The sequence below is a fragment of the Pithys albifrons genome, chromosome 3, assembly GCF_047495875.1.
Source record: "Pithys albifrons albifrons isolate INPA30051 chromosome 3, PitAlb_v1, whole genome shotgun sequence".
NCBI classification, from domain to species: Eukaryota; Metazoa; Chordata; class Aves; order Passeriformes; family Thamnophilidae; genus Pithys; species Pithys albifrons.
The window spans coordinates 51396959-51420466 of NC_092460.1; the positions used below are offsets into that span (position 1 = coordinate 51396959).

Consider the following 23508-nt stretch of genomic DNA (forward strand, 5'->3'; position numbering starts at 1 on the left):
GTTTGTCAGACAGCAACAACTTGAACCTGTCAATCCTTACAAAACCTTCCCGAAAGCTAAAGCTCGGCATTAAAACTTATAATCCCTCGATACTAAAGCTCATGGATTTGACAGAGTTGTTGCCTCGCCAGCCCATTAGAGCCTCCCTGCTGACCTCTCCCTTTGTCACCAACACAAATAACCCTCTTCGCTTGTGGTGTGTCAAGAGAAACAGCAGCCTGTCAGTCACTGCTGCTCACACCCCTTTCCGCTTCAGAGGTGCTCCTTTTTTTTCTCAAGTGGTCCAATTGATTAATATAATTAGATTAAACTAAGAGCAATTGTATCTAACCTGTAGTTAGCTTGAATATTGCTGCTTTCTGTCAGATCTGATAAAGAGGCCCCGAGCCCAAAAGCTTGTTTGCTTTTTCTGGCTCTATCAGTTGATCTAATACAAGATATTACCTTTCACCACAAACCTTGCTTCCCTAGGATCTTTAGACCATCATGGCTACAATACCACTTTTAATGTCTTGCCTGCCTTATCCAATTCTTCCATATTCTCTTATCTATGAAGTAGACTATGATAAAATGTATTCCCTTCTGTATCAGTTCTTATATTATTTTCATAAACGTAATATCCAAGTACCTTCTAGGACTGCATTAGCTGATCTGACTACCATCTGTTACATGAAGAGTTTGTTTTGCTTCTTCTTTTTCTTGTTCTCTCCCCAGAAAAAAAAATGAGGCATGGAGCAAAGTGTTTTGGTTTAGTGAGGGTTTTTCCCCCTCTCCTCTTTTCATGTTGCTCTGTGTTTATACTAGAGAAAAAGAGGACAATGGCAGTTTCTGTGATAGACCTTATTTCCCAGGGAAGGTAATTTTAGCGTGTTGAGCCACCCATAGAAATAGTCTCCCGCACAAAGCCACATTTTACTATGTCATTCCCCAGCAAAGAAAAGCTAATCCATATTCTTGACATTTGGACAGAAATTTCCTAAGGAAAGAACAGCGTTTTCCTTTCTCCAGAAAAAAAGAGTTTCAACCTGTGATCCTCAGTATGCGACGTTCAAACAGATTGTTGCAGATTATTAACATACAGGCCAGCACCCTATACAGTTATAAATAGAAAAATCTGGAAACCAAAACGAGTAACACGCCTTTTAATTGCACTGAGGCAGATTATCATAGGACAGCTTGGAAGGGAAGCAGAGACAGACTATTTCATGCTAAAAAAAATAGAGAGAATTTACTTATGTGTAAGGAATCACGCTGCTGTTCCTCAAAGAGGAGCCCTGAATGATCCCACGTGTCTACAAAGGCAGTAGGTACAACATATGAGCTACTGAAAGACAGAAACTAAGGTGAAGAGAGGAATCATCTGTGCTCAAGCACTGAAATCAGAAATACCAGAAGACCTCAGGGAGACAGTAGACAGCAGATTTAATATGTTTTTGCAATGTGATATGGCAGCAAAAATCATGCAGTTAATTCAATTTGGGGTTGTAAAGGCAGAGACCTCTTCTCAGAGATATAGGCAATAGTCCTATTTTTTAATATAGTGGTGAGACCCCAGTTTGAAGACATGTTTAGTTCTGGACAACATGGTCCTAGCTACATGTCAACAACTTGAAGGAAAATAAAAAAAGAGGAACATAAAATGATAAAAAAAGCTGGAAGGAATTACAGGATGTGTAGGTTGGCCAAACAACAACTGTGAAGAGCATTACGGGAATTGCATATGAGAACTTCAGGGGTGCAGAAGCACCAGGGAGTGAGAAAGACTGTTTAGGGTTGTCTGAGCGAGTATAAATGGTATAAATATAAATTAAATCAAGCAAAGGAAACAAGCTACAAGACTGCAAGATGTCATCCCAGAGGAGCCCCCATCACCTGATTAACACAGGACTATGGGGCAAAGCACACAAGAAACCACTAAAGAAACCCTGACTGCAGGAAGGGATTACATGAGGACAATATGCCTTTGGGACCATTTAACTGCCCACAGATTGAGACATCTGCAGAGCAATAGGTCTCCACTCAGTACATGGTGGAAATCTCCCTGCCATTACTGGAGACAGTTAGAGACCAAAATAACCATGCGGGAAACCATGAAGGGAGTCTTGTCTTCAGAGGGGTTGAGGGGGCAAAGGTGTATAGTCCAATTTTTCCCTTTTATTATCATCTGGAAAGAACAGCAGTTATGGCAATCCTTGTGTTTTAATACACATTCCCTCGGATTACACAGATCTTTGAGTAGATATCCCGGACAGTGCTTACCTCTTCCAAGAAGTCTGTGGCATCCAGATACAGCACTTAATTGGAATGAAAAAAATCAGAGGCTTTAATATTCCATAAATAGAGGAATAAGACAAAGATAGGATCTAACATAGGAAAGCCAGCTTGAGCTTGTACCCTGAACACCTTTACATCACTCTGTGCCATCATATATTCTGGCCTGTCCATCATACAGTAAAGGAGACCTGACAGTATAATATGTTGCTGCCAAGCAAGGGCTGATGTACCATGTTGCTGCTCAGCCTGGATGTGCCACACACACATTGCTAGGCAGGGAAGAAAAAAAAAAGCCTTAACAATTTTATCTATGTTCTTTAGGGAGTTTGAATGGCTTTTCTTATTTGGACTATATTTTTTTAACACCACCCCTCAGGGAGGCATCCACAGTGATCATTATCAGTCTAACCATACACAAAGCACACAAAGGTATGGTCCCCCATAACTGCTGAACTTAAATTGCCTTTCTCAACATAGAAATGTCATGATCTTCATGAAGGAAACCTTTCTGCTTATTTATTTAAACAAAAATATGGCCTAACATGCACAAACATACAGCAAATATAAGCGTACTAACGTTTGAGTTTGAGATAGTCTTGTAAGGAATTGCTGAAGCATGTGCTAAAATTAATTCATCACCTCCCCTAGTTTCTCACAAACCTCTGACTGGTTCACTTGCACTTTGCTTAATGGTCCATCTTTCTCAGGACAGCATATGTTACAAACCTGTCTGTGATTTCATGCTCTTACTTTGCAGACTATTCTTAAAGAAAGAAAAAAAAAGGAATAATTTTTCTTCTTTCTTTTAAATGTAGCTCTTTTCTAAGTGCTAGGACAGGCACTGTCAGCTCTGAAAATTCAAGATTAATCAAGCGATTAAGAATTGATATCTAGTGACTTATCATGACTGGAAATGAGAGGTGCTGCATTCATTTTAGCTCTGCAAGAACCCAAAATAGCTAACCTGATTTTTATGGACAGCAAGATTATTTTAAATCTTTTGGGAAGGAGAAGTAGAAGAGTTACAATTCCTTCTATTAAACTGTTTTCTTCAGAACTCCCATCTGCGTTTCGCACATTCCTCAGCCAAGGGCGGGTCTGTACAGAGGGCCATGCTGGAATAGCTGCTGAGCTTCAGATTCACACCCTGCCGTGACCTGAGTGAGTGGAAACGTTCAGAAATCCTCAGAGCAGGAGCCGAGATGAAGTTTTTGCTTTCTCTTCCCATGTGCCAGCACAGCACAGCACTGCACTGCACTGCTTGAATAAACAACCCAACCGAGCAGGAATTACATCACCTCCAAACTGTGGTTTCCTTTAAACATTAAAAAGAATGGCAAGCATTTCCATTGATGTAATTTTCAGCATGACCACCTCTCCTCACTCCTCCTTCTCCAGCATCTAACTGTTGCAATGGAAGGGACTTCCCTGCCTTCCTTCCTTGCTGGTGGAGGGAGCCTTTGCAATTCAGCTGCAGCCATTTGCTTTCCTCTCCACAAGCTCAGGAACTTCTTCAGCAATCAGAAAGACTTTATGGGGTGGACGAGGAACAACTCAGCACATTTCCTCTACAAACATTTATTTGGGGAACTACAGCATACATATTTGGGCTTTCTAGGGTAATTTGGCTCTGATGAGCTTTCCTTATTGCCAAAATGGTGGAAGCATCTGTGAAAGAGAGGAGTAACTTCTACAGCTTGCTGCCTCAGCAAACAGACCTCAGCCAGGCAGACATGAGCCTGATTGATACCTGCATGAGAAATCAAAAATGAAAATGCTGCAGAAACTGGTGCTGTGACTCAGGAAGAAACTTTTTTTTTCCTACAAGGAGCTCGGCAGCTCCTACTTACCCACCTACTGGCTCCTACCTGGACAACCTGATAAAAATAAGAACATAGGAACTTGAATTCTGTTCCCAACTTCACCTTTGACTGCCTGCAATTTTGGACAAGTCATTTAAACTCCTGAGTTGCCATTTTTTCCATGTCTGAAGATGAAATGACATCTTGAGCCTTGCAAGAACTTCTGAAACCTTTGATTTTAGTGGCACCTCTCAGTGCCAAAAGCACCATAATGGACATTACAGCACTAATTCTCTCACAAGGGAGGGAAGCTCAGTGTGCTACAGGTATTTTGGGTACAATTATTACCCCTGGAAGTGCTCAGATATCATTGCACAAAATTGTAGGCAGGTGAATCTTTCAGATGGAATAGAAACCAGAGGCCCTGACAAGTTATTAAAAGACATAATGTTTTGAAGAAGCCCATATGTTAGCTTTTTCATGTTCATCCTGTTCCAATTTGGATAATTACGTTCTGACTCCTTAAAGCAGGGTGACTGACCTGCCTGGCCCTACTGGCAGTATATCCAAAGCTTGATGTGGCCCAGAGGGATACAACACAACCTACATATTTCAAAAAGCTGAAGGAAAAGTGGAGCTCCAGGAGAGGTTTGTCAGCTAGTGAGAAGAAAACTCCCTCACAGAACAGGAGCACTCCCCTCCTGCCAAAATAGTCCTTGTCTCAGAAACTTGTCCTCCTGTGTCACTTTTCATGGGAACCTGCCTGGTATTGTGAAAGCACCACCATGCTTTGCCCCCAGACAGCAGCACTGACGCTATGAACCTTGAGGATCCACAGCTCATAACACAATCTGGCAGCTTACAGGCCTGGTTAGTATTAGGGAAGGACCTAGTAACATACGAGTTACTAAATAGTAACCAGCAGTCCTATTTTATCATTAACAAAGAAAAATATTTCATTCCTCACACTAAGTGGGGACTGGATTGCCCTAGAATCAAGCAACAGAAGACACTGAGGGTTCACATTCTCCTCTTCCCTTGGGGGTCACTAGTGCTTCTCTTTTTTATTTATAAACTCTCAATGATACTTTCACTGTTCATAACAAATCTTGGCCACCACAGAACCCCAAAAGACAGAAAGAAATGTATCTGAGCCTTCATCAGCTTCCTGACATAGTAAAGAACAGAAGCAGCATATGGTGCAAAGGGGTTTTTTTCATAATGGACACACAGTAAATTTTTCCAAACCCAAGATAAGATTCCATTTCCAAATGGTGAAAGAAAGTGATGTCAGCTCCAAGCAACCCCCAACATCTGGCCAGTTTTGCATTTCAGACACCAGTCTGACCAAATCATGGTGTCAGCAGCCACTCTCCCACCCCTCACATGAGCAGCCCTGTGCCAAGAGACCGATACCTGTTGAAGCAATTGCTCCAGACTTCATGAATGCGAAGGAGGGGAACCTGTCCTGTCCTGGTGGCACCTGGGTCATGGCGCAGAGCTGTGAGGAGTGTCAGAGTTACCAGCCCCAGGAGTAGAAGACAGTCATGGCTGGGGATGTTCTGCACAGTTGTAGCTGTGCACCCCTGGGAGTCTGCGGTCTGGGGGTTACCAGGGAAGCTGGCAGGGGATGTGGGCACGCAGGGGACAGCAAAGAGAGCAGAGAGGACCTAGGGCACCATCTGGTGGCTTCACTCACTGCCTTCCCTAAATCCTTGTCTCACAGGGTCATAATATTGTATGGCCAAGGGCTGAAGAAACACCAGGTCTATCCAAGAGACAGCCCAGCTGGAACAAGAGACTCCTGCCCTTGGCCCAGACCTGCACACCCTTAGGGCACTGCTGGGTGGGACAGTGGTGCAAAAACAGAGCAGTAATAACCATTTCTCTTGGGTGCTGTTCAGTCAAGCACCTCCTTTGATAAAGAAACAGCCATAGCTGTGTATTTAGAGTTGATCTGCAGTAGTCACACACCTGAGAAGGTTAAAGAAGACAAAAATAATGAAGAAGAACACCTTGAACATACATTTCATTGGTGTCATCCACCACAGTAAGGTCTTGTCTACAGATGAAGACAAAATATAGTTTCCATATAGTTTCATATGACTAAACAGTACTAAGCAAGAGCTTGTCCTCTGCAGAAAAGGAACAAACCAACAAACCACTCAAGTGCACCCTCGTTTTCACCTTCTCAAGTTAGGATTTGCTGTAAAGTTTAAAGGGACTAGATGACTTCAGTGTCACCAACACCCTTTGCAGCAATGCCCGCTAACAGCGAGGATTATCACGGTGAGAGACTGCATCTCTCAGGACCAAAGGCTCATGCCTGGTGAGGAGGGCAATGGATCCTAGTGCTAACATGCCATCTTCTTTAGAAAAAGGCAAGCAGTGCATCTCCACCTTGCACCATTGCTTACTTTGATAACGGGTCTCCACTTCCCTGAAATCCTGTCAATAAAAAAGGATAAATTCAACACCTGGGAATTAAAGATTATACCACTATAACCAGAGAGCCTGCTCTGTGCATAACAGCAATATGCTGGGAAAAGCAAGTGGAGCTGAGGCCCTTAGGGACACAGTTTTTAAGATGAATCCATTCTCAGCATTCAGTTAAAAGCAAAATGTGTAGGATGAACACAACAAGCCAGTCACTGCTCTCACCTTTGTGGAGCTGGGGGAGCCAATCCTTAATTTCAAGGGGATTTTTTCCCAGTTGCTCAACTCTTTAAAATGAACTTGTTTCCTATTGCTCGTAATACTCATTTTCTGCACCTATTCTCATGGGCCATAGAGCCAGGTAAGAGAAAAAGAACAAATGATGACAAAAAAAACAAACACCTGCCTTTTTCCTGAACAAATCTCTGCTACAAAATAGCTATACCAGTATTATATAAATTATGTTTCCTAGTCTCTCCTACCTGTGCCTGCAGGCATTTCCTCATACCTCCTTGGAAAAGTCCGTACCATTTAAAAACATCCCTGCTCTCACAGTCTTCTGCTGGACGCCTTTCTCTCTCACAGACTCTGTTGCTGCCATGCTGCCCATGACATATGATATTAAAGAAATGATTTTAGATTGTGGCTACACAGATTTAAATTGCCTTTTTCTCATGCAGCAGCCTTTTACTCTTCATTGCAGGTCCAACCCAAAAGCCACTGAAACAAACACAGCAATTCCCCCTCCCCTCTCCTGCTCCCTCCCCATCCCAGTTTTCACAAGTTTTGGCACAAAGCCCAAATCCCCACACTTGCCAGTGCTTCTTGGAAATCTTTACTTTTTCACTTAATTGATCAGAACTTGGAGTGATTCTTCCAGTACTTTAGCACTGACTGTTCTAGAATAGAATTTTTTATTCCAGATACTGTTCTTTCTCTCATATTTCATTTTAAAGAGCTTCAGCTATTTAATGTATAGAATTGCTCAGGCATAAATGTAAGAAACATGCTATTTAAAAAGGTAACAGAAAGACAAGACAAATCAACTCACTGCAAAGCAAGATCACTGCCAGGAAATTTCCAGCAGCACACAGTATTTTTAGCATTTATAAAATTTGAAAAACAAAACACAAAACGTAAGCATCATTATTTTCAAAGTTTTTACTTTTCATCTAATCCACCAGCTTCTGCTGAATATTTTATTGCCATACTGCAACATATTTATAATTCATCTCATAGTTTCTTCAAACTTGTTAAGGAAAGGAATTGTTATACCTGTAAATTCTGTGAACACGAATGTTTCCTATTCAGATGAGTAAAATCTAAAACTTTTGACTTTAAAAATATTTATTTATAATTGTTGTGATAACTTAAATGGTAAACAGGTCTAATAAGCCATGCTGCCTATTCATTGCTCTTTCTGAAATGAATTCCTCAGCACTGGGAAGAGAAAAAGCATTTTCCTGTGGTTAAAGAAAGTCCAAATTGCATGTTTGAAATCTCTTCTAATAAAAAGAGCAAAGCAATAAGCGGATTATCTCTTTAAACATAGTATAGGAAGGTTGGAGGCCCCGGAGACATTTTCCACAGCCTCCATCTCTGATACATAGCAACATTATCTTCAACCAGAGAGGGTTCTATGACCCTGAAGCTCAATTTTAATTTGATCTTCTGTTTTAAAGAGGTTTCTACGATTCCTCTCAAGTTATGCTGCATATTCTTATTTTGGGTTGGTTTGTTTGGTTGTTATTCTGTTGTTGTTTTTTAATCTGAGATAAAACAGCCTCAGCTTTTTGATCCGCTGGTTTTGATCGTGTTACATGGATATTTAATGTAACCTCTTCCCTATCAGAACTAGAATATGCATCAGTACAAATGGTAGGCAAGTTCCAGCTGACAAGGGAGAGGAGAACCTGCATAGAAAATTCACTTCCAGAGCCTCCCTCCTCCTCCTCCCTGCAGTCATTTCAGAGCTGGTCTCCCTGGACAAATAACGTATGGGGACAGGGTAAAGGAGCCTTACACCCTTGCACACTGGTCAGCTGAAACAAAGGCAAACCTATGGGTTTTGGTGGGGCAGAGGTACCATGCCTGCTCCCACAGAGGCGCAAAATCCCAAATGATAACAATGCCCATTGCCAAGAAGAACAGGAAACTGGGAAGCTCAGCTTTAACTTCTTTGGGCTGGAACCTGGCCCCAGACCTGCCTGCAAGGGAGTTTCCTCAGGTTTCCACCTCCTTGTTCCTCTTTCTTGTTCTGCAACAGGCACTGCCACTGAGACATGTTGTGAGGCAGAGATATTTTCTCTGATTTCCTTTTCTCCATCTTTATCTCTGTCAGTGCATCCAGTCCTCACCATATACTACTTATATTGCTGAAGGGGAAGCATTTCCTCAGAGGCACAGATTTGAGTTGCCTGAGTATGGTCACAGCAGGCATCTGTGACTACTTGATGGGATTAGCAGATTATGAGAAAGCATATTTCACTGTGGGGATCCTGAGAAAGGAAAAACGGGCAGGTGGATGCTTGGATCTGGTTAAACTATGCACGAAGGCCTGCCTGACAGCCACCTCGGGAAAGCCATAAGCACAGGATCAGATGGACTGCTGCAGGTCAGGATCTGAACTTCAAGCCAGCAAGCACGGAGGTCTCTGTACTGTGCTATCATTTGCAGAGGATCAAGAATAAAGTATTTCAGCCGGGGCAGGTGAGAGAAACCTTCACAGCTTGCCCACTCCCAAGATAAGTGCTTGAAAAATGCAGCTTTTCTTTTGCAACAAACAGCTTTGCTGCAAAACAGCTTTACTGCATCCGTGCAGACTGAGCCCCGAGGGATTTTAACAGATGCATTCTGTTGTTAATGAAGGGCAGTTTAGAAGGAGCCCGGGGTTCACAGGTCCCTGTCGTTGTGCTCTGAAGTCACTGTGGATCTCTGCAGTTATCTGCATCTCATCTGGGATGTAAGAGTAGCTCTGCCATACAGAAAGATGTCTGGTCCACACAGGATCAGGTATCTTTTCCTGTTAAATATTCTCATATAGTGTATCAGAGGATTCTTCTAGAGTTGTTTGCTTCTTAGGTGTCTGCAGAATGATGAAAAGGAGAAAAAAGAAATGGAGGAAAATTATTCAAAAGATGACGAATTAATTCTTAATAAGCAGGCACTGACGTTTGTTCTGTTAGAAATGGCTATAAGTGATCCACTGAAACAGAAGCCACTACAGTGAGAAATGTTGCTCTGCGAAAGACAAACGTGACTAATCCAGCCCAAGGGATAAAGATGCCTCCTTTACGAGTCACTCTTCCCCAAAAAAACTGTCAGACAGGGAGGGGAGGGGAAATTGGACTCAGTAAAAAAATAAATCACTTTAGATTCTGTGAAGGAGGAATTCCCTGACCTCCTCAATCCTGTTTCTTCAACAGTTGAGTCTGTTCCTCACGACTGTTCCTCGTGTAGACAAGGTGCTGACAGACTGATATTTTAAGCGCTGTGAGGCACAGGCCTGCTGTAAGCAAGGTTACACAGCAAGCAGCTGAAATGCCACCGGCTGAACTAAGCCCTACCTACACTTGCATTTTCTCTTTGCCACCACCAAAGGGAAACACTACAAAAGTGCTGAGTGGAGGCACCTCCAAAGAATGTAAGATTGACCCCTTGCTACCCAAACTGGCCCATGCAAGTGCTCTTGTTTCAGGGGCTCTCTGCCCTGCTTTCCTTTATAGCTCACCCTCTATTCACAGCATCTTGCAGCAAGGGCTGGGCTGGACCCTCTGCAGCAGAGTCAGCCACTGTTCAGCAATTCCAGCTCCCACTCACAGGCCAAACCTGCTGACCCACAAATCTCACTCTTAGGGAAAACACCCTGTTTTATTCTGGCAAAGCCAGCTGGAGGATGAGTGTCCCAGGTGGTCACAGCCCAGGATGACTGACAGAAGCTGATCAAAGCGCTTGCAACCATAGTGGAAAATGCAGTTAAATTTTCCTGTGCTGAGATCATAGAGCCCTGCCACTCTTACTTCCCTTCCTTCAGACCAGCACAAGACCTGAGGACACTTGGCAGTGTCTGCTCTCAGTGTGAGAGCTCATCCCAGCCCCTCTCTTTGCTTTCTTCTTCTCTCTTTCTCACATCTCTGTTTTCACCTTTACCCCACTCTGGCCAAGACTACCAGCACCAGACCCGCTCACACAGAGATGCTCCTTCACTCTTGCTTTGTTGCTTTGCTACTGCTCGGTTTTACAGACCCTCTGCCCCTCCAAGCAGCAGCTGAATGGTATGGGCCACTCACCAGAAACTCAGACAGCTCCTTGATAGGGAGAAACCCCATACATGCTGCATCTTGCCAGCTACACTGAATCATTTCGAAGGTGGTAGCTGGTAAAGGTATACAGAAGAATAAATAGGACCAGGAAGAGGGACCCTATCCAACTAATTAAAAACACAGCAAGAACACAAATCCAGGGATGCTGCACCATGTAAGACAAGCCTATATAAAACAACCCTTCCTTCCCCTCAGTAATCAGGGACCTGCCACTACTTTTGCTACCATCAACCACAGTGGTGCCACAGCAGTAAGTGCAGGAGGGCAGTGGCCATGGGCCAAGAGCACATGGCAAGCAGCTCTGACACAGAGGAGGCCACTTGATTTTAGACTACTTTTTCCTAAAAGGAGGGAGTTGTGAAAATGCCTGGGACACTGGAAAATATTGTCGTTCATGACACACAGGGATGGTGCAACCAGGGGAATTATTTCCAACAAGACATCAGTGTGAGGAAGCAGGAGACATTTTTCAGGAATATTTTCTAACATTAGAAGAGAATATGTTTTTTAAGCAGATAAGAGGTCTGGAAAAGAAAACAAAAATGAAGTTCTGAGGACAGGAAGGAAGTGTTCCCTGGGGTGCCTGATGCAACTTTTGCTCATATGAAACAGCTGATGTCTGCCAAAGGCAGGGTAGAAGGCTGTGTGGCCTCCTGGTCTGCTTCGTGTGGCCCCCACAACTGACTTGCACTTGTTCATTCCTAGTTGCATCTATTTGCACTATGAGTGATTTTAGTTTGCTGTCTCTAACTTATAACTCTCAACCCAGCATGAAGATACAAGCCCAAAACATACACACACTTTGCCTTTTCCTGAGCCCCACAGCTGACAGAGATTGTATCAGCCCAACCTCTGCTCTGACCATCTTAGCTTCTGCTACCATGAAATGGCTCTCAGGTGCCTAATGTTGGTGAGAGGAAAGCTGTGTCCAGGGTCTGCTGCCAGTGCACAGATTCCTCTATGCCAGAGGACTTCTCAACTGCCTAACTAATCTGGAAAGGGCAACAGTGGGGACCAGCATCTGCCCAGCTCTCCATGAATGTCCATCCTGTTCAGAGGAAGCAGTGATGCCAAACCCCTCAATGCCTTTCAGCATATGTCATACAGCAAAGCATCTGCACAAAACCATGAGTGCCAAAACGGGTAGAGCTGCAGGAGCGAAGATCCTGCTGGAAGAGGAAAGACAGGCTCCATGTGCAGCCCAGCTGGTGAGTGCATGCCACATCCTGTTTTCCCCTTTTGGTGGGACTGGAGACACACTGCCTGCCTGCTAGACGGTGGCAATTCTGTGGGGTTTCTTTCCCTGTGTGCCCAGTGCATATAGGAACTTTCCAAGAGTAGGGCCCTGGCCCTTACCTTCCCTGGAGAATCCTTTCTGAGTGAAGGGTTGTTTGTGTCATTTTCAAGGACAGAATAGACATCAATTTGCTGCACATCCAGGCTCTGCACAAGGAAAAGAGAAGAAAATAGGGATCAAATAAATTATTTAGGTTTAAGACAACTAATTGCCCACTGGGTTGTTCCTCACCTTATGCCTGACACTTTTTAGAAACCCCTGCCATCTCCAAAATTTTTAAGTTCCTAACCTGAACTTAAGCAAACAGAAAATCCTTTTCCCCTGAAATCCATACAGTGCATCTGCATCATCATCTTTTTTTCAGGCTCACAGAGACAGGCTTTGATGTTACCTACCCTGTGAAAGGCAGTGGAGAAGAATGGCAATGCCTCTGCTTTCCTCTCCTCCAAATGGCCCAGAATAAAGATTCTTCTGCCACGTGGAATGATGTTGTGCACCATGGGGACACAGGTAAGGGGCAGTGCTGTTTAGGTGTCTGGCACCCACACGCTCTTGTCCATGGTTATTCTGGGCACACAAAGGTGGGAAAAGGGGAGGTTGGGGGTCCTGAAGTACAGGGGGTGTTGTAAATGGGAAACCCTCTTGTCTGGCTTTTTCTTCCAAGCCAGAACTCTCCTTTCTTTTTAGAGTAAGCAAAGAATAATGAAAAAAATCCATATGCTCTCAGGCCCTCAAACATAACTGTGGTCCCACACAACTACAGAGAGAAACACACACGTGCCCTACATGCATAAACACCCGCAGTCCCCCAGGTAATCATGTCACAGGAGATGCATGTCAGTTTGAGTGATATTCCAGATCTGCCTGAAGGATCAAACATAACAATCAGGAGGACTTTTCCATGTGTGTTTCAAGGATGACAGCAGGTTGCCAAGGTGGCTGTTTCTCTGGCAACAGGAAGATGGGAGGAGCTCTGGCTGCAAGAGGGGCAGATGATATTAGTGCAGAGACTGCAAAGGGAGCGAGGCGCCCTGAAATGCCTGACTCGGGGGCTGCTGATCACCTGAACCCTCATCATTTCACCTGGAGTTGTAAACACGCAGCATCCTTCAGGATCATGGCCAGCAGGGCAGCAGTTTCAACAAGATCAGATGATAGAGCAGTAGCATTTGGGAGCGGGCCTTGGAATAAACAGGCACTCAGACATGAGGGAAGCACAGTGAATGGAGCACCACATGTCTCTCCCATTCCCACTCCTTTTGAAACAGTCAAATTATTTCACCTGTCTGCTTCCTACTCCCAAAAACCCACTTGCCTACACACACACTTCCACTATTCACATGTGCACATGTGCACACAGAAAATTCAATTTCCCCATCCTCATTTTCAATTCTTTTTGTGATGGTCCCAGTGAGGGCCTTGTCCTGCATGCTCTGCTTCCAGCAGCCTGGCTCCGTGTCCCCTTGGCAGGACAGGCATCTTTTGCTGCTCCAGTCTGAAGCCACTTGCAAGCAAGAAGGATCCTTTTGGTGTTTAACCTCCCAAAAAGACTTCCTGCCTCCATAAGCTTTCTTCCCATGAAGGCTGTTGACAACGCTGGTCCTTTGCTGGCCAGATGGAAAGTTGGTGTCTCCAACTGCCATTTGCAAGTTAATTACTTTTACTTGATCACTGACCACCTGATACTGTCACAGTGGAGGCACACAGGCTACTCTTCTCCCTGCTGACAGATGCCTTCCCATCCTCAAGCAGCCTCCTGTCTCCCTCACCCCTAGAAAAGCCCCTGTGCTCTGGAACCCAACTGCACCTGCACCAGAGGAGTTCTGTTTGCTGCTCAAAAAAGCTTGTTTGAAGTGTGAAGCAGATGAAGTCCCTCGGATTGTTATTTCCAAGCTGCTCACTAACTAGGAAGCTAAGCTGGAAATCAGAGAACATACAGGTGTGGCTCTGGGCAGTGCAGTGAAATAGAGAAGCTCCAGGGTTGCAGGACAATAGAGAGGTCAAGCAACACCTGGCAGTATAGAGAGAACAAAGTGGGTTCCCAGCTGCCCCCTCATTACCAGGGCTTTTTGTTACCTTGTATGCTTTTCACTCCAAACACCCACCCTCGGGGACCTTGCAAAAGGTAAGCAGTGGCACCTGGAAGAGCCACTGGGGAAGTCTTTTGCTCCCAGGGCTGTTCAGCAGGATAGCTTTGCAAATGGTGTGCTAGGACCCTTCCCACACCATGGATGAGGCTTGCTGCTATGTAGGATAACACAGAGCATTTAATGAGCTGCACTAGCCAGTTCCAAGACCTTACTCTGATGTTCAGTGATGCCTCCTCTTGCTCCTGCTCCTAGCTTCAGGCCTGCAAGGACACTGGTTCCTTGACCTGACTTTTTTCCAGGCTCTGACCTCTCACTTTCCCCCACAGATAGCACAGTTGGCACATGCTGGCCTCCTATCCGGTCCCCTAATCTCTGACCTCCTTTTATCTTATCACTGGGAGTTACTTCTCAGTTGTCCTTCCTTTTTTCTTGCCTTCGTTTACCCCAGTGCTGACCACAGATTTCTTCCCTCCCCACGAATTAAGAACTGAGTCTAACACCCAGTTTAACACCAATGTATTTTCACAACACATCTAGTTTCAAATGCAGTTTTCATGGCTGGGTTTACATTATGCAGAGTTCCAACAAAATTTAGCAGTGGGGCACCAGAGTTATCTTTCACAGGAAATCAGGTTTGTCGACTTTCTATTCCCCTCACCTGTCCTGAGGGCCCATCTAGCACAAGTTTCCATCCCAGGGCTCTCATCCCCCTCTCCACCTCGCAGCCCTCCTTTCACCACGTGCTGTGTCTGCACAGGAGTTGCTGCTTCATGCCTGAACGCGTAGCCCAGCAGCAGCAGCTGCTCCACAATAACGGAACCTCCCGTGGGCGGGCTCCTATCCCGCAGTGCACAGGAGATGGTCCCAGGCTGCTCGCTGCCCTGCCAAAGAGGGCTGTGCCACCACCTGCCCTGAACACCAGGCTGGCCAGGAGCCCTGCACAGCTGCCGAGTGGTTCACAGGCTTCAGGGAAGGCTGGCTGGGCCAGGTCCATAGGGCTCCTGCAAGCACAGGGCCCAGCCAGCTCCTGGCATTGCCTGTGCCTAAGGCTGGCTCCGCTGGCTTGCTATATTAGCCTTAGTGGAGCCTGAACAGAACAACATGATGAAACATGTAATTAAGATGGAGCTAAGGATGCATGACGAGGCCGACTGAGCGAGAAATGGATTTGATTTTTTTTTTGTCTCCTTGCAGAAATCATCCACTTCAGCAGGAAACTACCCATTCAGATTTTTATAAGCCAGAATTAAAAAGAAATTACTTGATACAAATGAAAAGGTTTATGACCTGCGACTTCCTTTACCCAAAGCATTGGGTTTTGCCTAGAATAAATGTATCACATACAATATATTGTGCTCTCTTCTAAACAACTACTCCAAAAATTAAAGGGCCACAAAATGATGCCTCCCCACCCCACAGAGTGAGAATAAGAAGGGGCAGGCCCATCCTCTTGTTCATATCTGCCCCCAGTCAGGTCTTCTGTCTCCTTGACAGGGCTTTGCTCCTCTCTGTACTACATTCTCCAGAGCTTCGCTCTGTTTAGTTTAAATGATTCATGCAGCAGAGCTTACAGGTTTTCCTTGGAGAGACTTTTCCAGCCCTTATAGACCTCACAGACAGAAGGGTTTCCTAATATGTAGATAACATCCTTCCCTACTCACTTTCATTTTATTCCTCCTTGTTGGGTCTCACAGATCACAAGAAAAAGAAACAAACCCTTCTCTTCTTAGAGGAGCAGCTCTCCCATGAGAGTAAAAGCAGAAAAAGGAATCCATTTTAAATGGAGCTGGACAGCTTGTAAATGGGATTAGGAGTCATGCTTACTTGAGGTAGCTGAGGTCTAGGTCTGGCATTTCAGGGGACCCATTTCAATTCTATTACCTATGATGCTGCAACTACTGGGCTCGAGGAGTGGGAACAGTTGGCATTCCCCAGTCTGGTAAATGGAAAAGGAGATCCTGTGCAATGAAAAGGGAAATGCTTCAAAAAAGAGACTCCCTTTACTTTCTTCCTGCCCTGTTATTACCCCTGCCAGCTAGTCAGCCTGCCCAGGACTGCAGAGGTCTGTGACACTGGCACCAGTGAAGGTTCCATAGCAGGAACCCTAAACAGGCTGGGGTTGTTTAGGAGAGCATGTCTCTCTGCCCCTTTTCTGAGCCATCATTCTCCAGCTGAGAAGGGCATGTTTTTGAGACACTCTGCAGCACAATGTGGGGCTGAGATTCCCTCTTCCTTCCTGACTCCTGGAGACCCTCCTACCTCTTCCACCAGAAACGGTCTCTGGCCCCATACTTGCTGTTCTGTGCTGCTGACAGAGGGAAGGGTGCTGCCCGGCAGGGCACGAGGCAAGGCTTGAGCGCTGGGGAGGCCACAGCTGGGACCATGACGGAGGCGCAACATGCCCTGTCTTGGGAGCAGCTAAACAAGGCAAGGCCACCAGTACCAGGCTGGTATGCAGGTATTGCTCATGTTTCACATCATGATACTGGCATTGTTTGTACCATGTCAGGGAAGGAAAGGGTTGTACCATGAGGCAGACAGAAGGCATGCAGGGCGGTTCTGGTACTCACATCATAGACAGGAGGTGGTGGTGGTAGGCTGGCTGAAGGGAGCTGCGTTTCCACCTTCTGTCTCAGGATATTTAGCTGGTTTCTTTTAGGGCACAACACCTGCTCAGGACAAGACATCAAATGACACATATGCAGAAAACACGATCTCCCCAAAGCTGAAATGAACACCAATGTCATAACAAAGCCAGCTGCTTGCACACCTCCTGAATGCTTCCACACCAAAGAGCACTGGCAGTGTCTGCACAACATGTGCTGGTCACTTTCCTCACCACAGGGTAACATGTAGGAGTCCCCTGACTTACACGGGAGCAGTGGAAAGGAGAACTGGGCTCTGTGTGTACATTTCACCACTGAAACTTTACTGGGCAAAGGGTGTGTTTTACAGCACAGCACAATGCTGTAGGACAGGGAGTAAAGAACGGCTCCGTTCACAGTCCACAGGGGAATTTTGTTAGAACTGGGCTGGGAAGCTTTTGCTAATATGCAGTCTCTAGAGAAGAGCACCAGACAAGCGTTAATGATGACATATAGTCAGTGATACACTAATATGCAAGTCCAGCATGGGGTTGAAGGAAGAAGGTCCCTTCCTCTGAAATGTTTCTCGCATCAGATGAGTTCTCCTTAAATGTGTACCATTCACACACAGAGAAGGGTTAGCCCTGCTCAGCAAGCAAGGGAGGAGGCAAAAAAGGCAGAAGGCTTTGCTCTGTTCTAATTCAGAAAGAAGTGGGATGATTATATTCACATCACATGAAAACGATGAACTGCTTTCCAGTCCATTAGTAACTAAGGAGGATGCTAAATAGCTTTTCTTAAAGATAAACATTTTTAAACCAGCAGGTCTAAGCAAGCTGTGGTGAGAAATATGGGCTGTGGTCTGCAGGAGGGCAAATACAATGACTGCACAATCTTTTCAGGCCCAAGGAGAGCCTGTAAGTCTAAGACTTGCTGGCCCACCTCAAAACCTAGAGATGCCAATTGGCAAGTCATGACATTGCCCCCCCTTCCTCATCCCCATGGAGATGCTGTCTAGGCAAACAGAGATGGGGGCCTGTCTCCAGCCGACTCACTCTGCCTCTTGCATTCCTTCCCCTCTATCAGGCTGCCTGCAAGGCAAGTCTCACGAGATTAGCTGGTCTGCCAACTCCTGCCATTCTGCTTTCAACCTCATGATCTCTGACTGTGTGTGCTGAAGCCTGATGCCCCTTGGAGTCGAAGGACTGTATAAGCAGCACAGCGTCCACATAAAAATGCTTTCAGAGAGCCTGCTGTTGTGGTGGCAGAGAGCAGCTTGAAAGAGTAAATATGCAGTGTAATCTACCTAGAAAACAACAATCCCCAAGCTCCATTCTAAAAAAAATCAGGTACTTTTAAGCCAGCCTTGAGAGCTCTGGAAGGACGCAGAGGATGCAATTTGAACACCTTAGGGCAACAGTACTAGGAGCAGTAGGTTTTTCCAAAACAACAGAGATTCCACTAACATGACTCTAGAGGTTTTTCCTCAGGGCCCCTGTCTTATGGAGATCTTTCACCCTGCTTTTGGCTTTTCTTCTCCTGCTCTCTGAATCCTTTCCTCCCCACTCCAGATTTCCCCTTTGCCCTCAGCTACTCATCCCAGATTCCAATTCCTTAGTCAGCTGGTCCCAACCTGTGTCACTACTCTGCTCACCCAAGGGGCCCTGACAGTCCAGACTTAACACCCTCCTCCAAGAACCAGTGCTTTCTTGCTCCAGATTCCAGACACAGTTTCCTTCCAGAGGCCTGTTCTTTCAGCATCACAGAATCACTGCTGTTGGAAGGTGTCTCTGGAGATTGTCTTGTCAAATCCCCCTCTGCTCTTTTTTCCCCCAGTTAGTTGTAATTTCCACACAGGCTTCCTTGGGATCCTTGTCCCGACCTCCTCCTCTCACTCTGTCTCTTAATGTTTTCTCTGCCCAAGGCTCTGGTTCCCAGCCACTCCACACTGCAGATTTTTTCTTCTATGGTGCCTGAGCTTAGGAATGCAGCTGCAGACTCCAGAACCAGCATAAACTCCATCCTGAAAGAGGATTAGAAACAGGGAAAGTCCTGCCCCAATCCAGTCATGAGGATTGCAATAGATTTGCTTGGGTGCACAGGACATTACCTGCCTGACTGGCAGATAAAGCCCCCTCACAGCAGTTTTAAACAGTAGAACTGCTAAATTGACAAGAGCTACAACTGAATATGCACAAACTGCAGTTTTCCAAAATCCCATCACAAGGCTACATCTCCTTGAATGTTCTCAGGGCCAGCACACTGCTAGTGTGACTTCTTGCCCTGCATCAAGCCCTTGCTCTAAAGCAAAGCATGCTGGAGTCAAAACAATTTCCAGAATTTCTTTAATGAACAAATCATTGACTTGGTTTGTCTTTCCTGTAAACTTTTTTTCTCAGAAGAACTGAACTTAAGAAAATAAACCGAGGCAGACACCCAGCATGGACAATCTCAGGACAAGGACTACCAATCCAGCCAAGTTAGAAGCAAAATGAGTTCATTCCTAGAATGGGTCATGTCAGGTATTGCTTTTTATTTGGTTATAACTTGCCTTTCTTTTCCATAGAAGCAGAGCTGTTGCGGCAATGCTCAATACAGCAAGAAGAACAGTAAGGGTAATGAGGATTTCCCACCCATAAGAGGCATCTATGTACCCTGTACCTGTAAGAAAGAAGGAAAAGGTTCACAGTGTGAGTGGCAGTTACAGTCCTGCTGTATTTTTAACCCTGTAAAGAGCCTTGAGAGAACTAAAATGTGGGAGTGCAGAGTATGATGGCAGAGATGCACATAACCTTCAAAGCCTACTCTGACCAAACAGAGAGCAGGGTGCAGCTGCAGAATCACACAGAAGAGCAGCATCACTTCATAAAGTACATTAGAGAGAGGTCACATAACTATGAGAACCAAGAAAGATGGTAAGTATAGGCTGGCAAAGACTTTGTCATAGGATCAGAAACACAGATGGTGGAAAGCACACAGACCACATGAACTAGGATCATGGGTACTGTAGGCGTCCTCTGACCAGTGTAGGAAAGCTGTCTGATCACAGCCCTTTGCATTTACACTAACAAGTTCTTCATATCCAGCATCCAGTAGTGCAAATCCAGTCAGTCAACAGCACGCCCATCCTTATCACTTTAACATTCCTCTTACGTTGCATCAAGCTTTCCCTTGCTTTCCAGTCTGCTCAATAACAGACCAGCCAATCCCTTGTATCCCATGGAAAAGGGGGAGGGATGTTGGTCAGTCTCTAACCTGTTCATGAGTTCCTAACAGTGAGCGCCGAACCTGCAGATCTCATTACAGCGAGCACCCTAAGGACTGACCTTATTAGCTGCCTCTGCCACACTGCTGAAGGCCAAACTGTACTGTCTCCTGGACACTGACACATAAAATCACTGTCTGAGCCAGTGCCCAGGCTCCCTGGATAGATCCAGACTCCCAGGAGGCTGTGGCAGGGCAGATAAAAATTACTGTATCTTTATGTTCCAGATGGGGAACAGTAGCATGAGTCACCTGTGCAAAGCGCATTCAGCCCTAATGGCAGTAAGTATTGGGCATAAAGCATTATTCCTACCTGATTCCATAGCATGTTTGGGTAGACAAAAAGAAAAGCAAAGACCATATTTTCATAGCCAGATCCAGCTGACTTTTAACCTCTTGCCCTTTCTTTTTGGTTGTTCACTTACCTCTTGCAAGGACAAACACTCCCTTTCCCATTTTCTCGATGCCATCCCATTTGACCTTGCAGTAATATGTGCCAGTAGAAGAGGGGTTTTCGAGCGGCATGATTCTGTGGTCGTAAGATACGGCAGCAGTCTTATTCTCTTCTCCAGGGGGAATGTGTACGTTTTCCAGCCTGCTATAGATGATTGTCTCCTGGCCCAGTGAATTAATCCAATAATAGATGATCGAAAATTTGGTGTATTTCCGCATGTAAGGGAAGATGACTTTACAGGGGATGGATATGCCTTCCTTGAGCAGTGCAACCTGGATTGGAGGTTTCTGCTGTACATCGACATTTTCCCCTGCAAGGGTAATAATTGTTAGCAGTCACCTAACATCACTTTCAGTCAGGAGAGAATGGCTATGCCAAAGATAGGATCACACCAAGAATAACCATATGCCAGGAAGCACACCCAGACCACGCAGTGTTGGCCCTTGACAGAAACTGAGTGATTCAGAGCACGTGCCCTGTGTGATCTGCCACATCTCTTAGGTAATTGCTGTCTGATTTGCAATAGCCTGCTGCATTCACAGGCTTCCCCTTTTCTCTTGTGAGCTTCTCCATACAATGCCAGCACACAGAAAGACAGGAAATGAAGCAGGAAGTGAACTGATTTTGCAGTGGTGTGAGACCATATTTGCAGTGGGTGAATAGAAAGCAATTTCCCAAGATAAATGCTAACTGGACATCTCCTGAAACTCCTGAGTTACATGCTTCTGCTTGGGCATCTGTGCGTGGCCATGTGATGATCCTGTAGCAGTGAGGATGGTGTATGTAAGCAGGTGTTATCAGTGGCACTGTGTATTTCTGAAAGACAAGTGAGAAAGGAAATTGCATATTCTGTACAGGGGCCAGCAGTAAGGCCATAAGAAATAAGTCAAAACTTAATAACTCCAAACTTTTGCTGCTGTAAAATAGCAGCGAATTGCAAGCCTTGATGCCAGATATGGGAAATACCTGCAGAGGACTGCAGATCTTAAATATCTACATGTGACTATCTTGGGCAGAGAGATGGAAGATCATGCCCTTCTTGTGCTTCCTCCTAACATGTACAGGGCAGTTTAAAGTGATCTATCACTGTAATTCAGTAGACTATGATGTCAGGAGTTACAAGAGAGGATGAATAAGCACAGGTGTGGAACCACACAACAGTTCACTCCCTGTTCTGTTTAACGAAAAGTAAAAAAACCTAAGAGTCAGCCACAGGCTAGTTAGGAGCCTGGGGTACAAGATTTCTTTGGCTTCCCAGCCAAATCTGGCTTTAACATCAGGCAATCTCTAGATCTACTTGTTTGGCAGCTGACATTATACCATATATAAAGCAATTTCAGAGAAGGCTCTTGAAGAAAGGGAACTGGAAACGCACACACAGGCCTTCTTATGAAATGAAGGATTCTTTCAGAGACATGAAAATAGAAAGGCAAAAAAAGGTAGAGAGAGAAAGCAGGGGATGGGCAGTTTTTTTCATTCATGCTTTTGATGGGATTCCCTGGAGTTCTGCATCTATGAACAGGCTCATAACAAGATATTAAAGCTGTCCCAGAGCACAGCCAGGCTTGCTTTCCTGTCATCATGCACTAACACTGCATCACAAGAGCAGCATCACCTCTGCACAGCAGGAGCTGGCATCGGAAAAGGCAACTCAGACTGAGCGCTGCTGAATGTTGAGCACTGAGGAAGCCGGGGAGGGGGTGGGGGGCGGGCAACAATGGAGGGAGGACACGGCCACAGAAAGGAGTAAGGAAGAGCTGAGATTACATCACTAGAAAAAGGGTCTTGGCTGTAAAAGCAACCGAGATACAGTACAGTCCTCAGGGACAAGCTCACTCTTTGTGAAAGCACAGTCCTGTGTACACTAAGAACAATATTATGGAAAGGTGGTAACAGATAATCCTGCAGGCACCGTGGGAGTGATAACCCAAGTGGTTTCTTCTGGGCCATATTATTCAAAGTCATTCATCATCCTTCTCATCTCTAACCAGCAGAACACACATGAATATAGTTTAAATACAAGACATGGCTAAGAATTGCTGTAACAAACAGAGGAGACATCCATCTTCTTGCAGTATCCCAGGAGCCATGAGCTTGAGAAGAACATGCCAAGAAAAAAGCCAAACCATTTTATTTAGGTTATCTAACCCTTCTCCCATGTTCCCCCCTTTCTTGAGGATTTGCTCTCTCAGCTTTGAAATCCTTAAAAGACAGAAATAGCAGCAGCATGCAAATTCCTAGAGGGGATCTCTGGAAATTAGCAAAAGATAGCAGCTGGAAATCCTCTAATGTGAAAAAACATCGGACAAAACAAAAGGAATTTTTTAAAAAAGTATTTGTTTACCTCCACACTGAAGCAACCAAAGAAAGAGGAAGATGACTTTTAGATTAGAGGCCATGATGGGGGTCAAAGGCTGTAAGAAAGCCACCGGACACGACGATCCAAAAGGCCAAAGAGATGGGGGTTTGTCAGGTATTTCCACACCCGGGCAGCTGGTTGATCCCCTCCTGTTTGGGAAGGGGCAGGCAGGATGTACACATGCTGCTTTTGGCAAGCAGTTCCTGGCAGATGCGAGTTCTTCTGCTTTTCGGTCAGACTCCTCCCCGCACAGGGGTTAATTTCTCTGTACTCCTATGATGGTGTTACACCTACCAGCTGGTGTTCAAATGTTACACCATAACCACTTTCGCACACAGAGCTTTGTCTACCAATGACTGTTAAGTATCACATGCATTTAAAGCAAACTTTGTCACCTAACACAGTGAGGTGAACATTCAAGTGTAGGATCACCTGTCTTGCTTTGCATGAAGAAAACCAGTACCCCCATCAGCAGTCAGTACAGAGAAATGGCTCCACTGTACTCCTGACTCCACAAAACAACCCTAAACAGCCAGCTCCTCCACTAAGTCCCTTCAGAGGAAGGCACTCGTATTCAAAGTGAGAACAACCAGAAAGCAAATTCATCCCTAGCAGCTGGGATGCT

General features: G+C 45.2%; 1 protein-coding gene across 1 annotated transcript; it reads right to left on the reverse strand.

The window, feature by feature from the left end:
* Nucleotides 1-7421: 7421 nt before the first annotated feature.
* On the reverse strand, nucleotides 7422-23259 carry NFAM1 (NFAT activating protein with ITAM motif 1). The gene is given in 6 exon segments (XM_071549887.1): nucleotides 7422-9597; nucleotides 12191-12277; nucleotides 16792-16890; nucleotides 19358-19467; nucleotides 20496-20834; nucleotides 22869-23259. Coding segments are annotated over 6 exon segments (1086 nt in total). The 3' UTR covers nucleotides 7422-9537.
* Nucleotides 23260-23508: the final 249 nt, after the last annotated feature.